Below are 25,579 nucleotides of genomic sequence, written 5' to 3' on the forward strand. Positions count from 1 at the left end.
GTTGTTGATATTTCTTCAGTGTAACTAAATAAAAATGAACTTAATTGTGGGGGCTATTCTTTGATATATTGAATTGATTACCAGCAAAACCTGAGTGTGGAATATCTGTGACCAATACCCTGAGTGTTCGTAGTAGGCGTAATGAGAATTTGTGCCTGGACACCATAATGATCCAAACCTCTCATATCTACAGCATATTTTGGAATATAAAAGGACAATACCAGCTGCAGCAACACAGTGAAAAAAGTATATATAAATTTTCAGCACAGCAAATGATGACGTGAGGACCGGAATCAACACTAGCACAAAATGATCTTTATTATCTAGTGGTGCAGTACCATGTTAAATTTGTAAACCAATAGCACACAATCAAGAGAATAAGTATGTTAACAAAGGATTCCTGGGATTACAAGCTGCGAGAGGAAGATTCTTTACAGATAGAGTCGTGAGTTGGTTCACCATTCATTTCAGAGCCTTAAGAGTGCACCATTTCCTGGAATTCTGAACCAATGGAAGGAAAGGTGAGGTACAAAGTTGACTTGTAGGAGAAACAATTGTTTATTACCCCAAACAAAAACTAGAGGCCATTAAGGTGATCTGTTGACAGTGTTGATTGGCATGTTATGGCCTTCTCCAGAAGATGGCTGGACTGTAATTTATGAGCCTTAGGCGGGATAGCCAGTGATGAGGAATGATGAGAGCTGCAGCCCAATAATTTATTATTTATTTATTTATTTTATTTATATCCCGCCTATCTAGTCAATTGCCCACCTGATATACAGTAAGGATGTGACAAGTAAATCATCTCATTCTTGGATGTTTTCTGGGTCTCTCCATGTCAAGATTCTCTATTGTAATTTTCTTTTGCATCAGTGAGATTCCCCAGAAAAACTATAGCCCTGTCATTTTCACTTTTATTTATTTACCTAGCTTTGTTTTCCATCTGACTGACAAATTCCAATTGACAAATTCTGCATTGCTTAAAATGCTTTCTGGTGAATCCTACACAGGATACTATCCAGCACAGGGATTGTAATGAACCTGCACACTTTGGCCTTCCTTTTGCCCTTATCAGCTGAATCTTTTATAGAAAAGATGTCAATCTGTGCAAGAACCGAAATAAGCTTACCAGATTGACTTTTCTTTCAGAAAAAAATAAGTATGAAATGCCAGAGAAATCCAGTGAGTTTTCCTGTGAGATTTTTCCAAGGAAAAATCCTGCACGGGGCTCCCCAGACGGTTTAGTTTCTCTCTGAGATCCAGAAGATGATGAGATCCGAATCCCTAACAAGGTCTATATCATCGTAGCAAAACAGAACAAGCCCTTACGCATGTTAGCTGTGACTTGCACTGGAGAAGCTGCAGACGACAAGGCCCACAAGATGATGTCACCTGTTTATCACACAAGAAGAGCCAGATTAAATTTCTGGCATTTCAAGGTAATGCAGGGAAAGGCATCTCTCTGAACCTCTGGAGAGCACAGCTGACGTTCAATACTGCCAACTATGGGCAAGATGAGTCACAAATCTCATTTAGTTTAAGACAATTTCTTTTAATGCTTAAGGAGTTCATAAAAACATCTGGATGGCCCCTGATGAAAATTCTGATAGATTACTATAGTTGACTATTCCAATTTTAGGGAGACTATGAATCCGTCCTGAATTTTAATTGACATTTTACAAGAGTTATGCAGGGTTATGGACCCTATTTTGCAAAGAATATTCAGCACCATGGATAGCTGCTTTAAACTGTTTAGGAAGACCCTGAGCAACATAGGCAATTGCCTTATACCGAATGATACGTCATATTTATAGCAGAAAATAGTGTTGATCTGAAATGGCTGTTGTCTAAGGTTAAAAAAGAAACTGCAAAAACATAATTACAGTTGAACAATAAGAAGACAAAAATCATGATTATGGAAGAACGACATAACTTTAATGTTGGTTATGAAGAAATCAATACTGTTTACATTTGACTTCTTCATTGTCAACATTAAAGATTTTCTATACCGTATTTTAATTATCAGTCGTAATGGAGATGTGACCAAGAAATCAGAAGAAGGCCGAGACTTGGAAAACCGACTACGAAGGAACCAAATCAAATCAAATTTGAAATCAGGTAGGTGCATACCTTCTGCTCCGATTTTTCCATCTCCATCAAGGTCTGCTGCTGCCAAAAATGTTTTGGTTTCTGTAGCTGTCAGCACCCAGGCTCTGCACTCAAACCTCTGGAGGAAATACCTAGTGAGAGGAGAGGAGGAAAGTGTGTTTATTTATTTATTTATTTATTTATTTATTTAATTTATATGCCGCCCACTCTACCCAAAGGTCTCTGGGCGGCTTACAACAATTAAAATTCAATGCAATAAAATAAAATGATTAAAATACAATTAAAATACAATTAAAATACAATTAAAATTGCCATCATTAAGACCCACAGTTAATGTTATTTCAATTAAAAGCCTTCTGGAACAGGAAGGTTTTGACCTGGCGCCGAAATATCATCAGTGTCGGCGCCAGGCGAATTTCAGTTGGGAGGGCGTTCCATAGTCTGGGGGCAGCTGCCGAGAAGGCCCTTTGTCTACAAGCCATCCCTCTTACCTCCTCGAGGGATGGCTCTTTCAAAAGGGCCCCCTGGCTAGATCTTAACAGCCGGGTAGGCTCATATGGAAGGAGGCGGTCCTTCAAGTATCCAGGGCCCAAGCCGTTTAGGGCTTTATATGTCAAAACAAGCACTTTGAATTGGGCCTGGACAGCAACTGGTAACCAGTGTAAATTATACAGAATCGGCTTGATGTGCTCTCTGGCAGCCCCACCACTCACCAGCCGCGCAGCTCGATTCTGAACCAGTTGCAGTCGCCGGACCGTCTTCAAAGGCAGCCCCACGTAGAGCGCATTGCAATAATCAATACGAGATGTTACCAGTGCATGTGTAACTGTCATGAGACTCCACTCGGCCAGGTAGGGCCGTAGCTGGTATAATTTCCGCAGCTGAAGGAAGGCACCCCTGGCCACCGAGTCCACCTGAGCTTCCAAAGTTAGACTGGGGTCCAGGAGCACCCCCAGGCTGCGGACCCTGTCCCTTAGGGGGAGTGTAACCCCATTCAGGACAGGGAAGTGGCCCTCCAACCTGTCCGGCGAAGCACCCACTAACAGCACTTCCGTCTTGTCTGGATTGAGTTTCAATTTATTAACCCTCATCCAGTCCATTATCAGGTCCAGACACGAGTTCAGCACAGAAACCGCCTCACCTGGATTGGTGGAAAACGAGAGGTAGAGCTGAGTGTCGTCAGCATATTGCTGACTCCTCAGCCCAAACCTCCTGATGACCTCTCCCAGCGGTTTCATGTAGATGTTAAACAGCATGGGGGACAGTATCGAGCCCTGAGGAACCCCATGACATAAATGCCATGGGGCAGAGCAACTGTCCCCCAGCACCACCCTCTGGATACGGTCAGCTAGGAAGGAGCGGAACCACCGTAAAACAGTGCCCCCAACTCCTAACCCAGCCAGCCTATCCAGAAGGACACCATGGTCGATGGTGTCGAAAGCCGCTGAGAGGTCCAGGAGTATCAACAGGGTCACACTCCCCCTGTCTCTCTCCCGGCAAAGGTCATCATACAGGGCGACCAAGGCTGTCTCTGTACCAAAACCCAGCCTGAAACCCGACTGAAATGGATCCAGAAAATCCGTTTCATCCAGCAGCGCCTGGAGTTGCCCGGCCACAACCCGCTCCAACACCTTGCCCAAATAAGGGAGGTTCGCCACTGGTCGGTAGTTGACCACCAGCCTTGGGTCCAGGTTAGGCTTTTTAAGGAGTGGTCGAATTACCGCCTCTTTCAAGGCGGTAGGGACCACTCCCTCTCTCAGATGTTGTGATGCTTGGTGTGCCTACCTGAAGAAGAATCATGTGCAACATAAAAGTTTGCCATGAGGAGGATTCACAGTCATTTTGAAAATTACTGTAAGAGAAAGACGGAGCTTTCTTCCTAGGAGGGTTTAGGAATAGAAACAACCACCCGCTAAATTCACAGTGACTTGTTCCAGGGCCTACCGTATCCTTACTAGGAACAGTGGGTCAGACTCTACATTGGATACTTTTGCATGGCACGCTGTCTAAAAATATATTACATGGCAGATGGCCAACCAAACCATGTATTCTTCATTTCTGGTTTGTTTTTGTCCCGCCCTTTTGTCACTTCTTACTTTTCAAGTCAAACTAGACTATACATGTAGCATGTAATTAGAAGCTGTGCTAGTGAAAGATGTATATTTGTTATAGTATATACTTTTCTTCACCTCTGTATCTTGTAATCCTGTGTGCTTTTTGGCAAGTAGGGAGGAACAATGGGTTCTTGGAAAATAAACATTAAGTTTACTTCCAAACCTGATTGCTCAGGCCAGCATTATTAAATTAATCATATCCATGCCTTCAGGTATGGCTGTTTTGTTTTACAAACAGCATATGCATCCAGAGCTAGATCAGGGCATTGAGGGGTGGATGGAACAGGGGCTTACCTGCCCCCACTCTCCACCTATCCCAGATTACTCCCTCTCCACACAGATTTGTGGAATCCACATGGGACAGCCGAAGAATTGATGCCTTTGAATTGTGGTGCTGGAGGAGGCTCTTGAGAATCCCCTGGGCTGCAAGGAGAACAAACCTATCAGTTCTAAAGGAAATCAACCCTGAGTGCTCACTGGAAGGACAGATCCTGAAGCTGAGGCTCCAGTACTTTGGCCATCTCATGAGAAGAAAAGAGTCCTTGGAAAAAACCCTGATGTTAGGAAGGTGTGACGGCAAGAGGAGAAGGGGACAACCGAGGATGAGATGGCTGGACAGTGTCTGGGAAGCGATCAACATGAATTTGACCAAACTCCGGGAGGCAGTGGAAGATAGGAGGGCCTGGTGTGCTCTGGTCCATGGGGTCACGAAGAGGTGGGGAAACTGGTAAGGGAAACAAATTTTGAGGTAGTACAAAAAAATTAAATATTTAGGAAACACCCTCACCAAAAACCCTAGTAACTTAATGAAGGAGAATTGTTAGAATACAGAAGGAAATTCAGAAAAACCTGGAAGAATGGAGTAAGGTACAATTGTCACTGATGGGAAGAATCACAACAATAAAAATGATGATTTTGCCTAAACTTTTATTCCTCTTTCAAAATCTACCAATATTACTAAATTTTAAATACTTAAAGACTTGGATCGCCTGACAACAAATTTGTATGGAAGACTAAGAAACCAAGAATAAAACTTAAGCTATTACATTTGAAAGAAAGGGGGGCTGCAGGACTACCAAATTGGCTATTATATTATAAGGCGTGCACTATGATATAGATAAAAAAATGGATAACTCTTGTAAACCAAAGATTACTGAAATTGGAAGGGCATGACTTAAGTACTGTATGGGTTGGCATGCATATGTGTGGTATGGAAAACATAAGGAACAATCACACTTCACGGAACATACTGTAGGGAAAGCTTTAGGCCTAGTGTGGCATAAATTTCAAGCATAAACCTACAAGAAAATTCCAATATGGGTAGCTCCTATAGAAGCTTTTACACTGAAAGTGTTGAATCAGAAAGGAGTGTTACTAACATATAAAGAATTACTAAATAGAGAACAAAATATAAAAATACGCAAGAATTAGAACTAGGGGTGGTGACAGATTGGTGGTGAATGAATAAACTAGAATCAAGATATAAAAAAGGAAAAAAATATGGGCTTCTTTGAACTGGAATATGATCTGGAGGAAGAGAGGATAAAAGAGACAATGATAAAATGGGCAAGTAACTTTGGTTATAATATTGATATTGATCATTGGACAATGATGTGGAAAGAGTGTTATAAATTGATTAAGCTGGTAAACTTAAGAGGAAATATCCTCAAAATGTTTTATAGATGGCACTACACCCCTGTAAAGCTGGCAAAAATGTCAGAGGGTAGTAGCAATTGTTGGAAATGTAAAAAAAAAGGAGGAACCTATTATCATATGTGGTGGACATGTGAAAAAGCCAAAGGTTATTGGTTACAGCTGTGGGAAATAATAAAAGGAGTCACTCAGCAGAAATTAAATTTTAAACCTGAAATAGCACTACTAAATATTATACCAGAAATTACTGATAAGAAAATTAAATATTGTTTGATGTATATATTTGTAGCGGCTAAGTTACACTGGGCTCAAAAATGGAAAAGTGAAGACACACCTACGATGGAGAAGTTCCTGAAGAAGCTGTTGGATATTGCAGAACTAGACACAGTCTCAGAAGCACTACAAGAACAACCAAGGGACTATGCAAAAGAAAGCTGGAATTTAATATATTTTTGGGCCCAGGGACAGATCAAAGCTTAGGGCAAAATGAGTCATGTCGTGTTGTTTTCAACGCTCTCTGGAAACTCGGGAAATTTGGGACTTAATGAGGTTGGAATCTCTGTCCTCAAAGGGGGAGGGGGAAAAGATTTTTAAATTTTCTTTTTTCTATTTTTTTATTTTATATTGTATTTTGTTTGCAGTTTGTAGATTTATATGTTCAAATTAAAAATGCAAAAAAAAAGGAAAAAGAAAAAAACTAATTGCATTTGATGTTTTGTTCTGGGCCTGCCTGAATAACAGATCAGACAGCAAGGTTTCCCTGCATTCTGAAACCCATGACCCTGGAATCCATTACTTGACAAACTCCACAAACACAATTTCCTCTGACACAGGTGAGCATACATGCCAAACTTATTCAAAATAAATCGTGTCCGAGTCAAACAGCCCCCTCAAGTCTAAAATACCTCACTTTCCAAACAAAAGACCATCAGCTTTGCTGCACATCCCGTTAATTTATATTTTAAAATCTATTTCAAGCATGCTAAACCAACATATTTTGACATTTACCCTCCTTAGCCCCGATTCAGAGAGATTACAAAGATGTCTCACTTGAGTTCATCCTCCTCAATGAAGCCACTTTGATCACTGTCTAAAATCCGGAAGATTTCTTTGACTTGGCTGCTGCTCTTTTTGGACATGCCAGTAGTCTGAAAGAATTTTTTGTAGTTGAAACTATCCGGAGCTAAGACAGAAAAAAAGAGAGAATAATGCAAACTAGCTTGATGTTTGTACAGTTACTGACTTAAACTTAGTAACTATTTGAAATGCAGGTAAAAGGTGGCTTTGGGCATTCACCCAAATGTGTAAGAGTCACGACAGTTTCTCCTGTCATCACTCCCATGTCTGCTCTTAAAGGAGAGAAAATGGCATGTGTGCTTTGCTTATGGAAAGGAGAAACACACCCTGCTACTATGCAGTTAGATGATGCAAAAGGAGAGACAGAGGGCTAGTATGAATCATGTAGATTTTGTCACTACAGTGGGAAATCTTTAAAGCCATCTAAGATATGAAACTATGTTGGAAGCCTTTGGCCCGCCTGACCTTCTGGACTTGAACTCACAGTGGTCCCAGGCACTTCCTAGACTTTTCTTGTGAAATAAAGTTCACCAAGTTTCTATGTCTACCCTGTACTAAAGCCCACCCATACCTATATAACTATATTTTCTTCTTGAATCCAGAGTGTTAAAGAATAGTTGGAAGTAGTGCTACCTTCAGTTCCCAAGACATCCCCTACCTCTCAGTAGCAAGATTCAAAATGCAACATACCACCTGTAGCCATACCTAGACATTTTTGCTTTGGTTAACTCAAGTTCCTTTTGGATTCCCTGAAAAACAAAAATAAAATATTATTAAACCACATACATTCTCCCCTTAATCATAAAGAATGTGAAGAAAGGATCCTCACGTAGCAGACACTTGGGAACAGTGGTTGTGGGAGTGGAAGGTGGGGCAGTGGATATAATGTACTATGCAAGTCATAATTTAAAATTTGTTACACCTCCTAGAAGTTCTCATAGCATTTTAAGCAGCTCTGGCCTTGAACAGGGAGCCTGCAATTGACTTAAAACAATCCCTCTTAAACTACTGTAAGGTGGTTGTTATTGTAATCCAACTTTAATTAATTAACTTAACGTATGGCTATGCGGATGGGAAGGGGGGAAATGACCAGAAAGAAAGGCACAGGCTGCCTTTCAGAGGACAGGCAATGACGTATTTCACATATGAGCTCCTCATAGGTCTGCTAACCACAGGGCTGAAACCAGAGGTTCATAATCTTATTTTCCACTAGGGCTCCTAAACCCTTCCCCATTTCTGTCTGATCCTAATCCAGAATTAAATCTTGATTGATTGAAACCACTCTTGCATTCACCCCAGCACATTTCTTCAGTTTTAGAGATTACTAAATGCAATTTAGCAAAAAAATGCAAAATGTTTTAAACGGGATACTGTTTTATAAAAGTGCTGTATCATATTTTAAGAAATGGTATCTTAATACTTCAAATATAATCCTAGCTTCTGAATTTGAGAACACTTCCATGCATGTTAGTGGCTGAGGAATTTTTTGAACAAAAAAACCTATTTTTTTTCTGCACACATGCAACCTGTGAATTGGGTTTGGCTGAAAAATTAATATTTCTCTAAGCCTAAAGCCATCTGTAGGGAACAGCCCTGCCCCCACCTGTCCGTCACAGCTGAACAGTGAAGAAGGAGCCTACGAATGGATGGAAGGCGGGGCTAAGGGGGAGGGGGCTGGATATAAAAGCTGGTGTATGGAGTCTGAAGAAAGATTCTGGTAGTGAGAGACAGTGTGAAATTTAAAAGTGAATTAGAGATCTGTAAGAACACTGAATGGAACAGAGTTAATAGAGTTTTAAAGTTAATAAATCTAATAAATGACTTTAGTTTTAAACACGCATGTCTCCATGATTAAATGGTATTAAAGCAGTAAGAAAGAAGAGCAAGAACCTCGTGAAGGCCTGGGGGAATAGGGGCTTCAGGGAAAATTGCCACAAAAGTGGTGACCAGTGGCAGGATTCGAATTTAATCCAGTAACACCTAGGTGCAGAAAGGTTCCCAGAGCAGAAAAATATATTTTGGTCAGGGGATCTGAAGCGGGTAACTTCCTAGAGCTTTTCAGGGGGAAAAGCTTAGTAGGAAGGCTCCTAAGCTCACACCGGGGGGGGGGTTAAGGGACAGGCTCAGAGGAAACCATTTCTGGAAGGAGATTACCTCAAGTAGAGAAGGGCCAGTTGGCTAGTTTGTCCTAAGCTCAAAGGATAGAGTTCTGAGGGGGCTAAACGGAGGCCAAGGTCAGAAGGAGCTGAGGTGGCTCAAATCAGCAAAAACTGGAAAGAGTTAAAGCTGATATTTCTGTTTATTTGGTGGCTAGAGTCAGGGGGAGACCCTTTGTCTCAGGAAAAAGGCCTGGCTGGGAGCTAGAGATCTAAACACAGCATCTTAGTGAATATTGGCAAGGAAGCAACTTTATTTCACAGACTCTAACTCACAAAAAAAGAGGGGGAAAAGGGTACGTTTTAAATTTGAGGCTTGTAAATTGAAGCAGAAGCCTACATAACTAAACATGCCTTCCATTTGGGGGAAAAAGGCAGCAGAGAAGCCTCCTGAGGTGGCCCAGTTGGCTCAGATCAGGAGAGGGAAGATATTCAGGGAGGACTTAACTCAGAGGGTAAAATGGAGACCTCGGGGCTGAGGAAAAACACATGTAATGATTCTGAAAGAAAGATAAGGCCCAAAGACGTTCAGGAAACTGAAGGGGTCACAGATTTTATTCCACACATTTGAAACCCAAATTTTTCTGAGGTAAAAGTGGGAAGAAGAACTTAGGAGGACAGTAAAAAGGAGCCCAATGATTACTTCAATAACCAGCAGGCAAGTGGCGGCCATTTTGTAGGCAAGCCCACAGAACAGAGCCAGCCAAAATACAAGCACTGGGAAGGGAAGGGAGATAAGACCCTTAGCCCAGAGAAATTTGCCACACTATCCAAATGAGATTCTCAGTGAGTAAGGATCAGAAGTCAAGTTTCATGTTTCCAAGCCCACTAAGCAACTATTTCCTCTTTACCCATGTCAATACTATTTAGGATTTTAAAAAATCTCTTCCCACTGTTCCTGAGCTTCTGCCATGGATACTGAAAGCAAGAAATCCTTGAAATTATTCCTATCTCCAAATACTGCAAAATATTAAAAACGCAATGCCAAATAATCTCTCACTGTAGGAAGTCAGGCCAACACAGAATGGCCAGAGGAATTATTCAGTTCAGTCTCAAATGGAAAAGAAATAAACTGAAATGCAGAAGCTATTGGCCAAAATCCTTTTGGTAAAAAACACATATGTATTGTTCTTTGCTTCTTGGCTTCAAATAGTAACCAAATGCTAAGTTAATTGTACACATTTGTACTGAACATACTGCACATTCATTTTATATCAAAATGGGATTTTTTTTTTCTTAATCTTGACATCTTCAGTCTAAAACAATGTATTTGCTCTAATGGAATGATAATAAGAGTGCTCCTCAGGGCAAATAATTATAATATGATAAAGGCAGGTAGTAACAGCCTAACAACCCTCTTGAGAAGTCAGTTCCAGATCTTATTCTCTTTATTTCTTAGTTTAGAAATGAGACACCTTAAAATTCAACAGTGAAGTGCAGTATAAGGCATAACGTAACACACTGGAGTGGCAAGAGTCTAGTCAAGCAAAATCAGTCACATAGGTATAGCTGATGAATAACAACATGGAGAATTTGCTGTATAGTTGAACAGAGGGATTTGCTTATTTAAGTAGAATCCAGAGATTTTGTGTGTATTTGAATATGTAAATCATTTCGAGAACAGTGAAGAGAGCAGCCCATTTCAAATGTTGTGGCTGAGGTGTAGTGGAGCCAAGTCTGAGGCTTATGGGCTTTATTCTCCTCACACCCCAGCTTCCCAAGGCAATCTGGTACCACTCAGATGTACCAGACAACACTTTCCGCCTTTCCCAGCTGATATGCTGCTGACTGCTTCAGATTCTTGGCCTTTGTTTTTCTGTGAAACAAGCAGTAAGAAAGCCTTTGCCGGATAACTTGCATCCGGATGCTGCAGAACTGGTAAATGAATCAGGTGGAGGCCCAACGACCTTCGCAGAGTCCTCCCACTTCTACGTTCTCTGTATGCTTGTCTAATTCAAAGCTGGCAATAATGACTGGAAACCATCAAGACCCAAGTGCCATAAACCTCATGCGAGATGAGTGAAATTGGAGGGGGGGGGGGAGAAAAGAAAAGTCTTGTTAAGAGGAAAAGCTCAGATTTTATGACTTCAGAAAAGTAAGCTTTGCAAAATAATTATAAAAGGTGATGACAGTGAGAGCTTAAGGTAGCTAATCAATAGGACACATGTGTAACTCAGTAACAGGGTACGTGCTTTGTACACAAAGGGCCCCACATTCAGTCTCAACAATATTCAGTAGGTTGCCATATGAAACCCCAAGACTGCTCTGCTACTTAGGCCAGATGTCATCACCACATCCTGTGGCAAGGGGTTCCACAGACTTATAACATGCTGGGCAAAGAAATATTTTCTTTTGTCTGTTCTACAGTAATTCTCTTAACACTCAGTTTCAATAGGTGTCCCCTGGTTCTGGTATTGTATGAGGGGAAAGGGCTTCCCTCTATCTACTTTACCCATCTCCTGCATAATTTTATACATCTCAATCATGTCCCCCCTCAGGTGCCTTTTTGCAAAACTAAAGAGCCCCAAACTCTGTAGCATTTCTGTATATGGGAGGTGCCCCAGCCCAATAGTAATTTTAGTCACTCTCTTCTTTATATTCCTTTTTTTAAAAAAAAACTGTATTGCCCTCCCCACAGATAGACTATTGATTTTCTAAACCACTTCACATATAGATGAAGAGACCTCTAGTCCAGTGTATGCAACAAAAAATGTGTTAGCACAAGTATCAGAAAAGTCTCTGTTAGGGTTTTGGTTTCCTTCTGGAATTGGCTAAGAGGTTCTTGGCTATCTTTCAGGAATGTTTCCACTGGCAATTTATTGTCCATCTTTATACCATCTTTAATACCAATCTTCCCCAAAGCCACACTCATTGTAAAAATATATTAAAATACATTCTTCTGTCCAAATCCTCTGAATAAATTCCACTCCCTCGTAAAAATATACATAATTTGTATACAATAGTATGTGTGCTAAAAAAAACCCTGCATTGTATTCTTTTAGAGCCAGGAATTGTATCTCATCCTGTACACATTGGAGCAGAAGGGGATTAATCTGGACCTTTGGTGAACCTCTTTTGATATGTACAGACCACAGGTTGTGCAGGCCAAATACACAATAGAGATGTGCTGAGCACTGTCAAAATTACTCATTTGGGGGATTTTCTTACTCTCACTATGACAAATCTCCTTGCCAAGAGCTCTCCCTATCATTAGACTTCCCATCTTTCTGTGAAAATGAGATCCCAATCTTGCCCCTGCTTTCAGTTTTCACCCCTTCTTCTGTACAGGAAACTGCCAAATTCTTGGCAGCTCAATACCCTTTCCAAATGACCTTTCATCTCTCTCCTGTAACATGGAGCCTGAGTTAGGACCTCTCAACAAGCCACAACTCTATATTAGCATGAAGAAAAAAGTATGCTTAATAAGCAAATCATGCACTTCATGGTGAACAAACGAGATTGCCAGGACTGTGATACACTGTGCATATTTATTTGAGGAGATAAGTGTGTAGGTTGTTCATAGTAAGCCAGACTTCTCAAGAGTTTTAGTGTACCTCGATATCTAAAAGCATCCATATGCATCCTTACTTCCATCTTTTTCTTTTTCTACCTATATTGTGTTTCACACCATTTTAAAAAACCCCAAACATGCTCCTGCTGGAATATTCAGTTTAGGCCCTAGATCAGATAATTGATCTAGTTAAGATCAGATTACCTCCTTAGCAAAGAAGGGGGGTTGTGTTTTTGGCTTAACACCACATGTTGCCATTATATAAATCAAAGTGGCCAAGTTGAATTAGATATTAGAAAACTACAAGATATTGCTGCCAGTGTGTGAAAAACTTATTCAGTGGCTGGAGAATCATGGTGGGATTGGCTCACTTCATTGCTACCTCTCATGGCTTAAAAGGATTTTTGTGTTCTTTATCTTTATAGTAGTTATAGGAATACAGTACTGTATAGTTTATTGTTGTATGCGATGTGTCTCTTTAGGGATGCCATGTATAAGGAAAATTAAGACAAGACAGCAAGAAGTGATGGCTCCTTTAATCAGGCAAAAAGAAAAAGAGACAATTAATATGATTATTAAATGTGAACATTAGAAGTTTTTTATAAAAAGAAAATGAGGCGTTGATAGAAAACTGTAGTTTATAAACTTTTAAGTTCACAAAACAGTAATAAAGATGATTTTACAAAATGGAGTTTAGGCAGTTTAGACTAATAAGGGCCTAAGTTGTGTTGGCGTGGTGTGATAGGCCGAATGTGAGCCCTCCACAGTGACCGGATTGGTCAGAGGGATAGACAGGGAAAATATGCCTCGGGTATAAAAGTTGTTGTTTGTGCTTGTTGAGGTGTGTTCTCTCCATAGTTACAGACATGAAAATAAAACTGTTTACTACAATCCTTGTGTGAATATTTTCATATCAGCATCTTGTGTACTTTCATGAACCTGTGTATGTAAAACACTGAGAAATAATTTCCATATGTGCTAGTTCTGCAACTGATTTCCACACACTCCGTTAGGGTTGTGATATCTGCACAGTATTAGCTTGCTGACTGGTTTCAGATTTAAATTCAAACTGTCAGATTCAAGCTGCTAGTCCTTAATCTTGGAAGCCCTCTGTAATTTGAGATCTGCCCGGCCCAGACAGTGCTCCCTCTTCTCTGAGCCTACTGCTGAGGTAGCCATGTTTATTATGTTGGACGGGGCAACTTGCAATGCCTCAGATGTTCAGTTGAAATTCCCCTCAGCTCAAGCCAGTACAGTTAATGGTGGGGGATGATGAGGCATCTGATGAATTGCTTAATTGATGTGGGCAAATGAAGCCAATGACAAGGCAGAGTAGACCACTTGATTCTGAAATAAACATCTTAAAAGAATGCCACCATGACACTTTATATTAATCTCTTGAGATACAGAATCAGGCAGGAGGGGCAGGGCCAGAGAGACAGTTAGACAGTTGGAGGAGAGGAATGGCAGTTAGAGTCTAACAGGGAGAAGGAGAAACTGTTGTCTAAAAGTACATAGTAGTTTGAAATAAAAGTGATTGCCTACATAATCCAATCCATGTTAATACCTGATGCAGTTCATATAGTTCATATGTGGTTTACCTTTATGATTTACTTGACAATAAAAGAATATTTGTTAATGAAACCTCTGATTCCTAAGTGTAATAACCCTCAGTGTTGGCAGCACACGTGTATGACATAAATTGGTATTAGGAGAATACCTGGTGGCAACGTGAAATAAGAAGGGTGTGATCTCTTGTGAGGGCCAAATAAATAGGGGCCAGAAGTAATATTTATGTAATATATATATTACTGTCTCTTGGCCTCCCACTCTTTGTCTTTCTTTCCTTGAGCGACTGGTAATCTACTGACCCTCTCTGACAATATTGCTGTCTTCCCACCTGGTAGACCTGCCTATAATTACAAGATGATACCTTGAGATAGCATAAATGGGCACACTAAGAAAAAGCTGAAAACCACCAGGAGTGTAGCCAAGATAGGGAAAATCTCCACATTACTATTTTGCACACATGCACTACAAAACAGGAGTAGATGTTCCCAGTGTTGGCTTTTAGTTCTCTTATAGCTACTATGGAAACTTGTAGAGGGACCATCATCCTGATATGCATATATGAAAGGAAATAGGAAAAACTGGCACATCACTTTCCAATACAGCATCTTGTGTCCTTTCATGGACCTGTGTATGTAAAACACTGTGGGAATAACTTCCATATATGCTAGTTCTACAGCTGATTTCTAAAAGGTTTTTGCAGAACTGTACTCTGAAGAAAAACTACGTACATGTTAGGTAGTTTTCACTTCTCTCAAACAAGCAAACAAAAAGGGGTTTTAGAGAACAAATGCTATACATTGCTCTAGTTTACTACCGCTTTCCCTAAAAATCATGATCCGTGAAGGCCTACTCAGGCATACAAAACAAAACAAAAATATATCTGTAGCATAATCTGGCATTCTGTATCGCAAGAGGGAGATGGGAACACACTCAGTTAGGGATGTGATATCTGCACAGTATTATTAGCTTGCTGACTGGTTTCAGATTTAAATTCAAACTGTCAGATTCAAACTGCTAGTCCTTAATCTTGGAAGCCCTCTCTAATTTGAGATCTGCCCGGCCCAGACAGTGCTCCCTCTCTTCTCTGAGCCTACTGCTGAGGTGTAGCCATGCTTATTATCATGTTGGGCAGGGCAACTTGCAAGGCCTCAGATGTTGTTCAGTTGAAATTCCCATCAGCTCAAGCCAGTACAGTTAATGGTGGGGGATGATGAGGCATCTGATAAGGTGCAAAAGATAACTGATGGCAAATGAAGCCAATGACAAGGCAGAGTAGACAACTTGATTCTAAAATAAACATAAGAATGCCACCATGACACTTTATATTAATCTCTTGAGATACAGAATCAGGCAGGAGGGGCAGAGCGAGAGAGACAGACAGTTGGAGGAGTGGAATGACAGAGTCTAACAGGGAGAAGGAGAGAGTGTTGTCTAAAAGTACATAGTAGTTTGAAATAAAAGTGATTGCCTACATAATACAATTCATGTTAATACCTGATGCAGTTCATATAGTTCATATGTGGTTTACCTTTATGATTTACTTGACAATAAAAGAATATTTGTTAATGAAACCTCTGATTCCTAAGTGTAATAACCCTCAGTGTTGGCAGCACACGTGTATGACATAAATTGGTATTAGGAGAATACCTGGTCGCAATGTGAAATAAGAAGGGTGTGATCTCTTGTGAGGGCCAAATAAATAGGGGCCAGAAGTAATATTTATGTAATATATATATTACTGTCTCTTGGCCTCCCACTCTTTGTCTTTCTTTCCTTGAGCGACTGGTAATCTACTGACCCTCTCTGACAATATTGCTGTCTTCCTACCTGGTAGACCTGCCTATAATTAAACTAAAGGATGATACCTTGAGATAGCACAAATGGGGACACTAATAAAAAGCTGAAAACCACCAGGAGTGCAGCCAAGATAGGGAAAATCTCCACATTACTATTTTGAACACACACTACAAAATAGGAGTAAATGTTCCCAATGTTTGCTTTTAGTTCTCTTATAGCTATTATGAAAACTTGTGGAGGGACCATCTTCCTGATATGTATAGATGAAAGAAAATATGCACATATTTCAAATACAGCATCTTGTGTCCTTTCATGGACCTGTGTATGTAAAACACTGTGGGAATAACTTCCATATATGCTAGTTCTACAGCTGATTTCTAAAAGGTTTTTGCAGAACTGTACTCTGAAGAAAAACTACATGTTAGGTAGTTTTCACTTCTCTCAAACAAGCAAACAAAAAGGGGTTTTAGAGAACAAATGCTATACATTGCTCTAGTTTACTACCGCTTTCCCTAAAAATCATGATCCGTGAAGGCCTACTCAGGCATACAAAACAAAACAAAAATATATCTGTAGCATAATCTGGCATTATTCATCACAAGAAGGAGATGGGAACACACTCAGTTAGGGATGTGATATCTGCACAGTATTATTAGCTTGCTGACTGGTTTCAGATTTAAATTCAAACTGTCAGATTCAAGCTGCTAGTCCTTAATCTTGGAAGCCCTCTCTAATTTGAGATCTGCCCGGCCCAGACAGTGCTCCCTCTCTTCTCTGAGCCTACTGCTGAGGTGTAGCCATGCTTATTATCATGTTGGGCAGGACAACTTGCAATGCCTCAGATGTTGTTCAGTTGAAATTCCCATCAGCTCAAGCCAGTACAGTTAATGGTGGGGGATGATGAGGCATCTGATAAGGTGCAAAAGATAACTGATGGCAAATGAAGCCAATGACAAGGCAGAGTAGACCACTTGATTCTGAAATAAACATAAGAGTGCCACCATGACACTTTATATTAATTTCTTGAGATACAGAATCAGGCAGGAGGGGCAGAGCCAGAGAGACAGACAGTTGGAGGAGTGGAATGGCAGTTAGAGTCTAACAGGGAGAAGGAGAGAGTGTTGTCTAAAAGTACATAGCAGTTTTAAATAAAAGTGATTGCCTACATAATCCAATCCATGTTAATACCTGATGCAGTTCATATAGTTCATATGTGGTTTACCTTTATGATTTACATGACAGTAAAAGAATATTTGTTAATGAAACCTCTGATTCCTAAGTTCAGTAACCCTCAGTGTTGGCAGCACACGTGTATGACATAAATTGGTATTAGGAGAATACCTGGCCGCAACGTGAAATAAGAAGGGTGTGATCTCTTGTGAGGGCCAAATAAATAGGGGCCACAAGGTAGATCCCCCACAAGTAATATTAATGTAATATATATATATATACAATATTACTGTCTCTTGGCCTCCCACTCTTTGTCTTTCTTTGCTTGAGCGACTGGTAATCTATTGACCCTCTCTGACAATATTGCTGTCTTCCTACCTGGTAGACCTGCCTATAATTAAACTAAAGGATGATACCTTGAGATAGCACAAATGGGGACACTAATAAAAAGCTGAAAACCACCAGGAGTGCAGCCAAGATAGGGAAAATCTCCACATTACTATTTTGAACACACACTACAAAATAGGAGTAAATGTTCCCAATGTTTGCTTTTAGTTCTCTTATAGCTATTATGAAAACTTGTGGAGGGACCATCTTCCTGATATGTATAGATGAAAGAAAATATGCACATATTTCAAATACAGCATCTTGTGTCCTTTCATGGACCTGTGTATGTAAAACACTGTGGGAATAACTTCCATATATGCTAGTTCTACAGCTGATTTCTAAAAGGTTTTTGCAGAACTGTACTCTGAAGAAAAACTACATGTTAGGTAGTTTTCACTTCTCTCAAACAAGCAAACAAAAAGGGGTTTTAGAGAACAAATGCTATACATTGCTCTAGTTTACTACCACTTTCCCTAAAAATCATGATCCGTGAAGGCCTACTCAGGCATACAAAACAAAACAAAAATATATCTGTAGCATAATCTGGCATTATTCATCACAAGAGGGAGATGGGAACACACTCAGTTAGGGATGTGATATCTGCACAGTATTATTAGCTTGCTGACTGGTTTCAGATTTAAATTCAAACTGTCAGATTCAAGCTGCTAGTCCTTAATCTTGGAAGCCCTCTCTAATTTGAGATCTGCCCGGCCCAGACACTGCTCCCTCTCTTCTCTGAGCCTACTGCTGAGGTGTAGCCATGCTTATTATCATGTTGGGCAGGGCAACTTGCAAGGCCTCAGATGTTGTTCAGGTGAAATTTCCATCAGCTCAAGCCAGTACAGTTAATGGTGGGGGATGATGAGGCATCTGATAAGGTGCAAATGATAACTGGTGGCAAATGAAGCAAATGACAAGGCAGAGTAGACCACTTGATTCTAAAATAAACATCTTAAAACAATGCCACCATGACACTTTATATTAATCTCTTGAGATACAGAATCAGGCAGGAGGGGCAGAGCCAGAGAGACAGACAGTTGGAGGAGTGGAATGGCAGTTAGAGTCTAACAGGGAGAAGGAGAGAGTGTTGTCTAAAAGTACATAGCAGTTTGAAATAAAAGTGATTGCCTACATAATATAATCCATGTTAATACCTGATGCAGTTCATATAGTTCATATGTGGTTTACCTTTATGATTTACTTGACAATAAAAGAATATTTGTTAATGAAACCTCTGATTCCTAAGTGTAATAACCCTCAGTGTTGGCAGCACACGTGTATGACATAAATTGGTATTAGGAGAATACCTGGTCGCAATGTGAAATAAGAAGGGTGTGATCTCTTGTGAGGGCCAAATAAATAGGGGCCAGAAGTAATATTTATGTAATATATATATTACTGTCTCTTGGCCTCCCACTCTTTGTCTTTCTTTCCTTGAGCGACTGGTAATCTACTGACCCTCTCTGACAATATTGCTGTCTTCCCACCTGGTAGACCTGCCTATAATTACAAGATGATACCTTGAGATAGCATAAATGGGTACACTAAGAAAAAGCTGAAAACCACCAGGAGTGTAGCCAAGATAGGGAAAATCTCCACCTTACTATTTGCACACATACACTACAAAACAGGAGTAGATGTTCCCAGTGTTGGCTTTTAGTTCTCTTATAGCTACTATGGAAACTTGTGGAGGGACCATCATCCTGATATGCATATATGAAAGAAAATAGGAAAAACTGGCACATCACTTTCCAATACAGCATCTTGTGTCCTTTCATGGACCTGTGTATGTAAAACACTGTGGGAATAACTTCCATATATGCTAGTTCTACAGCTGATTTCTAAAAGGTTTTTGCAGAACTGTACTCTGAAGAAAAACTACATGTTAGGTAGTTTTCACTTCTCTCAAACAAGCAAACAAAAAGGGGTTTTAGAGAAGAAATGCTATACATTGCTCTAGTTTACTACCGCTTTCCCTAAAAATCATGATCCGTGAAGGCCTATTCAGGCATACAAAACAAAACAAAAATAGATCTGTAGCATAATCTGGCATTATTCATCACAAGAGGGAGATGGGAACACACTCAGTTAGGGATGTGATATCTGCACAGTATTATTAACTTGCTGACTGGTTTCAGATTTAAATTCAAACTGTCAGATTCAAGCTTCTAGTCCTTAATCTTGGAAGCCCTCTCTAATTTGAGATCTGCCCGGCCCAGACAGTGCTCCCTCTCTTCTCTGAGCCTACTGCTGAGGTGTAGCCATGCTTATTATCATGTTGGGCAGGGCAACTTGCAAGGCCTCAGATGTTGTTCAGGTGAAATTCCCATCAGCTCAAGCCAATACAGTTAATGGTGGGGGATGATGAGGCATCTGATAAAGTGCAAAAGATAACTGATGGCAAATGAAGCCAATGACAAGGCAGAGTAGACCACTTGATTCTGAAATAAACATCTTAAAAGAATGCCACCATGACACTTTATATTAATCTCTTGAGATACAGAATCAGGCAGGAGGGGCAGAGCCAGAGAGACAGACAGTTGGAGGAGTGGAATGGCAGTTAGAGTCTAACAGGGAGAAGGAGAGACTGTTGTCTAAAAGTACATAGTAGTTTGAAATAAAAGTGATTGCCTACATAATCCAATCCATGTTAATACCTGATGCAGTTCATATAGTTCATATGTGGTTTACCTTTATGATTTACTTGACAATAAAAGAATATTTGTTAATGAAACCTCTGATTCCTAAGTGTAATAACCCTCAGTGTTGGCAGCACACGTGTATGACATAAATTGGTATTAGGAGAATACCTGGTGGCAACGTGAAATAAGAAGGGTGTGATCTCTTGTGAGGGCCAAATAAATAGGGGCCACAAGTAATATTTATGTAATATATATATTGCTGTCTTCCTACCTGGTAGACCTTCCTATAATTACAAGATGATACCTTGAGATAGCATAAATGGGCACACTAAGAAAAAGCTGAAAACCACCAGGAGTGTAGCCAAGATAGGGAAAATCTCCACATTACTATTTTGCACACATACACTACAAAACAGGAGTAGATGTTCCCAGTGTTGGCTTTTAGTTCTCTTATAGCTACTATGGAAACTTGTGGAGGGACCATCATCCTGATATGCATATATGAAAGAAAATAGGAAAAACTGGCACATCACTTTCCAATACAGCATCTTGTGTCCTTTCATGGACCTGTGTATGTAAAACACTGTGGGAATAACTTCCATATATGCTAGTTCTACAGCTGATTTCTAAAAGGTTTTTGCAGAACTGTACTCTGAAGAAAAACTACATGTTAGGTAGTTTTCACTTCTCTCAAACAAGCAAACAAAAAGGGGTTTTAGAGAAAAAATGCTATACATTGCTCTAGTTTACTACCGCTTTCCCTAAAAATCCTGATCTGTGAAGACCTACTCAGGCATACAGAACAAAACAAAAATATATCTGTAGCATAATCTGGCATTATTCATCACAAGAGGGAGATGGGAACACACTCAGTTAGGGATGTGATATCTGCACAGTATTAGCTTGCTGACTGGTTTCAGATTTAAATTCAAACTGTCAGATTCAAGCTTCTAGTCCTTAATCTTGGAAGCCCTCTCTAATTTGAGATCCGCCTCGCCCAGACACTGCTCCCTCTCTTCTCTGAGCCTACTGCTGAGGTGTAGCCATGCTTATTATCATGTTGGGCAGGGCAACTTGCAAGGCCTCAGATGTTGTTCAGGTGAAATTCCCATCAGCTCAAGCCAGTACAGTTAATGGTGGGGGATGATGAGGCATCTGATGAATTGCTTAATTGATGTGGGCAAATGAAGCCAATGACAAGGCAGAGTAGACCACTTGATTCTGAAATAAACATCTTAAAAGAATGCCACCATGACACTTTATATTAATCTCTTGAGATACAGAATCAGGCAGGAGGGGCAGAGCCAGAGAGACAGACAGTTGGAGGAGTGGAATGGCAGTTAGAGTCTAACAGGGAGAAGGAGAGACTGTTGTCTAAAAGTACATAGTAGTTTGAAATAAAAGTGATTGCCTACATAATCCAATCCATGTTAATACCTGATGCAGTTCATATAGTTCATATGTGGTTTACCTTTATGATTTACTTGACAATAAAAGAATATTTGTTAATGAAACCTCTGATTCCTAAGTGTAATAACCCTCAGTGTTGGCAGCACACGTGTATGACATAAATTGGTATTAGGAGAATACCTGGTGGCAACGTGAAATAAGAAGGGTGTGATCTCTTGTGAGGGCCAAATAAATAGGGGCCACAAGTAATATTTATGTAATATATATATATTGCTGTCTTCCTACCTGGTAGACCTTCCTATAATTACAAGATGATACCTTGAGATAGCATAAATGGGCACACTAAGAAAAAGCTGAAAACCACCAGGAGTGTAGCCAAGATAGGGAAAATCTCCACATTACTATTTTGCACACATACACTACAAAACAGGAGTAGATGTTCCCAGTGTTGGCTTTTAGTTCTCTTATAGCTACTATGGAAACTTGTGGAGGGACCATCATCCTGATATGCATATATGAAAGAAAATAGGAAAAACTGGCACAACACTTTCCAATACAGCATCTTGTGTCCTTTCATGGACCTGTGTATGTAAAACACTGTGGGAATAACTTCCATATACTGTATGCTAGTTCTACAGCTGATTTCTAAAAGGTTTTTGCAGAACTGTACTCTGAAGAAAAACTACATGTTAGGTAGTTTTCACTTCTCTCAAACAAGCAAACAAAAAGGGGTTTTAGAGAAAAAATGCTATACATTGCTCTAGTTTACTACCGCTTTCCCTAAAAATCATGATCCGTGAAGGCCTACTCAGGCATACAGAACAAAACAAAAATATATCTGTAGCATAATCTGGCATTATTCATCACAAGAGGGAGATGGGAACACACTCAGTTAGGGATGTGATATCTGCACAGTATTAGCTTGCTGACTGGTTTCAGATTTAAATTCAAACTGTCAGATTCAAGCTTCTAGTCCTTAATCTTGGAAGCCCTCTCTAATTTGAGATCCGCCTCGCCCAGACAGTGCTCCCTCTCTTCTCTGAGCCTACTGCTGAGGTGTAGCCATGCTTGGGGGAAAAACACAGCAAAACTTGGGGGAATGGGGGTAGACACAGGGTTTTTTTGGTCGTTTTTTCCCAAAGTCTTTTTTTGGAGTTTTGTGTGTGGAGAAATTGAAAAAATGATTGTAGAATACGTTGTTTTGTAGCGATAAACAATCTTTCTATGACATGGTGTATGTATAGCATGAATACTTTAATGAAAGACATCTGAGACTTTATGTATTTAATTTCTCTCTAAAGATGTCAAATTTCCAAATATTTCCATTTTTTTCTGGAAAAAACAACAAATGAACTCCCTCCCCCCCCCCCCCCCGGAAGAAATGGAAGTTTTCAGAAATTTTACATCTCTCATGATAGGCCTTCTCAAGTAATTTCTTGAGACCTCCCAGAGCAGGATACTAGAGTTAGTGTGTCTGTCTATGTATGAGAAACAGGCAATGAAGCCTCTACTTTCTGAGAAGGAATGACTTTACTTCTTTAAAAATGCCTTTTTATGCAAATGTGGTAGGAGGTGTCCCTCAGGTTACTCAGCTATTATAAAAGGAGATTACAACTCAAAAAAGGTTGTGAACCACTGTCACAAGGGATCAATGGGAGATGCTTTACTTTCCAAACCTGTGTTTCTGGAACTGAATAAAGATTTTGAAAGGTGAACCATTAAAGAAACATCTGAGTCCTCTGGATCACTGGTTGACCCGGGGGGGGGGGAGTGGAGAAGAGAACAGATGATGCGCCTTGGGCAGATCTGAAGCTGAGAATCTACACTGGTTTGAACCCATCTGGGATGCCCTACTCTATCTAGTTAAACCTGTCTTCTGAAGAGGGTTCATTTCATGAATAAGACAGATGAGATTCCTAAAAAAAACCCCACAAAACCCTACCGAGGCACACTGCCAGGTTTCTAATTTATGTCTGCTTTAAAAATAAAGCAGACACTGAACCCACGCTAATCTAAACTTCATAATTTCTACCAACGGGGCCGGTGGGGGTTTAGTGAAAGAGCACTGTACCAGGCAAGACTTGTTAAGACAAGTGGTGATTATTTTAAGGTGTGGCTGTGTCCTGTCCAGATGTGTCTGCTACCGCTGCTGTACTGTCAAGGTGACAGTGCATCCACATGGCCCAATCTCTATACTAGCTTTAAAAAACTCTTTATTGGCTAAGGAAAATGGGGGGGAGGCAGCATTTCCTTATCTCCATAAGAACTGAATTACAAACTGAGTATTCGGCTGATCAAAAGATGGGCTTTGTTGATCAATTTTTGGAACGGAATATGCAGCTTAACTGTTCATACTGAACCCAGACAATGCATAGCTTCCCATTGTTTCAAATATGGGAACAACTGAGAACAAGGTCTAGTTTTTGCTCCAATGAATAACTAACTCACAGCATGCAGTCTCCTCATTTCATAAGCTTACTTTAGAGAGAAACTACCCCATGCGAATAGGAAGATAAATCACAGAAGAACAAGCACCTCTCAGGGTCCCAGATTTAGAAATGGCACAGCAAAAGTATATTTCAGAGGGATACGTACAGAGCATTACAGTCATCCCATTTGGTGAAAAGACAGATTTGGCTTCGTAGTGCTTGAAAGCACCCAGTACTGCCACTGTTAAAGGGGAGCAGCTGCTGTGCCAACTATTACAAGTGTCACAAAACCGTCTTATCAAAGTTGACACAGTGAGGTGTACTTCTGAGAATTTCACCGTGAGCAACAGTGAATCTGGATGCTAATATACAACACTGGAAGCTCATTTTCTGAAAGCACCAATGACTTAAGTCAGGCAGGCCTGGTAGACACCGGGTTCTCCAGATTTCCTTGAACCGCCGCTGCTGTCATCTCTGACAGTTGGGAACAGGAAAGAAAAGAAAAGCTACTTTTGAGTGTCTAAAGATTTTTAACATGACGCTGTACTATTGTTATCCACACAAATGCTGCTGTATGCTCTGCAGGACGCTCTACTGAACAGTTGGACAGCTTTTATTTAAGATAAGATAAGAAGTTTATTTACTGTACTGTCCTTAGACCAGTCACATAAGCATAAAACCTTATAAAACTTTAGAATTTTTAACTTTCAGTATTCCATTAAAACACGTTGGCATACACACAACTGGAGACTGCAATCTATTTGGTATTTGACTTCCGCAATTGAAGTATTGCAACACAGAACCTCGCAACCCGACAGGTGATCTGCACATCAACATCAGCATCCTCCTCAGAGCTCCCATTGCTGGGTGGCTAAGGTCTAACCTGTCAGTAAAATCTCATTCAGATTAGTAAAATATTTGATTTAGTAGGACGTTAAGACCTACCAAAAACGTTTTGGCAGGACTAGAAGCATCATAATTCTCCATTCTGGCAATTCTACTTCCCTTACAGATACTGTACCTTACAAGCACTGAAATGTGACTCACCTGAAGAAAGGCCAAAATAAAAAGGCTTTGAAGCTTAGCTGGGCCTAGCTCTGCCTGGCTTCCTGTTCCTGGGATTTTTCTTCTGTCTTCCTTTGTTGCTTTTTCTGGTGGGAGAACGGCAGGGCAAAAGATGAAGCAGAATAGACAGAGAGACATCAATGATGGGGAGAGATAATGACAATGTATTTTAACAGGCCCTTGAGCGAGCGCTGAGCCTGGCGGGTGGAAACAAGGGGCCTTCAAAGTGGCCTCCTGGATGCTGGAGCTCAGCTGTAGGATCCAGACTAGGGCCAGGCTGGCCATAGCTGGGAATAGGCCTCACACTGGGCACCACTTGTTGGAATCCCGCTCCAACAATCTGTAGTGATGGGAGAGATCTCTGAAAGGTTCCGGAGGGAGAGACCTCTGAAATAAGGAGACTGCAGTTGAATTAACCGTTTCAAAGTGTTTTTACTGATAACACATTTTTAAACTATTGTGTGTACATATCATCTCAGCAACCAAT

At 40.4% G+C, this 25,579-nt stretch overlaps 1 protein-coding gene across 1 annotated transcript; it reads right to left on the reverse strand.

Moving 5' to 3' along the window:
- Positions 1 to 249: 249 nt before the first annotated feature.
- LOC110071313 (parvalbumin, thymic CPV3) lies at positions 250 to 24,882 on the reverse strand. The gene is made up of 5 exons (XM_078380896.1): positions 9,753 to 24,882; positions 7,659 to 7,702; positions 6,927 to 7,059; positions 2,131 to 2,240; positions 250 to 501 (listed from the first exon to the last, which is right to left on the reverse strand). Exons 3-5 carry the CDS (start codon positions 7,013 to 7,015, stop codon positions 476 to 478), a joined length of 225 nt encoding a protein of 74 aa, XP_078237022.1. The 5' UTR covers positions 7,016 to 7,059; positions 7,659 to 7,702; positions 9,753 to 24,882; the 3' UTR covers positions 250 to 475.
- Positions 24,883 to 25,579: the final 697 nt, after the last annotated feature.

This window comes from Pogona vitticeps, chromosome 1, assembly GCF_051106095.1.
Source record: "Pogona vitticeps strain Pit_001003342236 chromosome 1, PviZW2.1, whole genome shotgun sequence".
Classification (NCBI taxonomy): domain Eukaryota; kingdom Metazoa; phylum Chordata; class Lepidosauria; order Squamata; family Agamidae; genus Pogona; species Pogona vitticeps.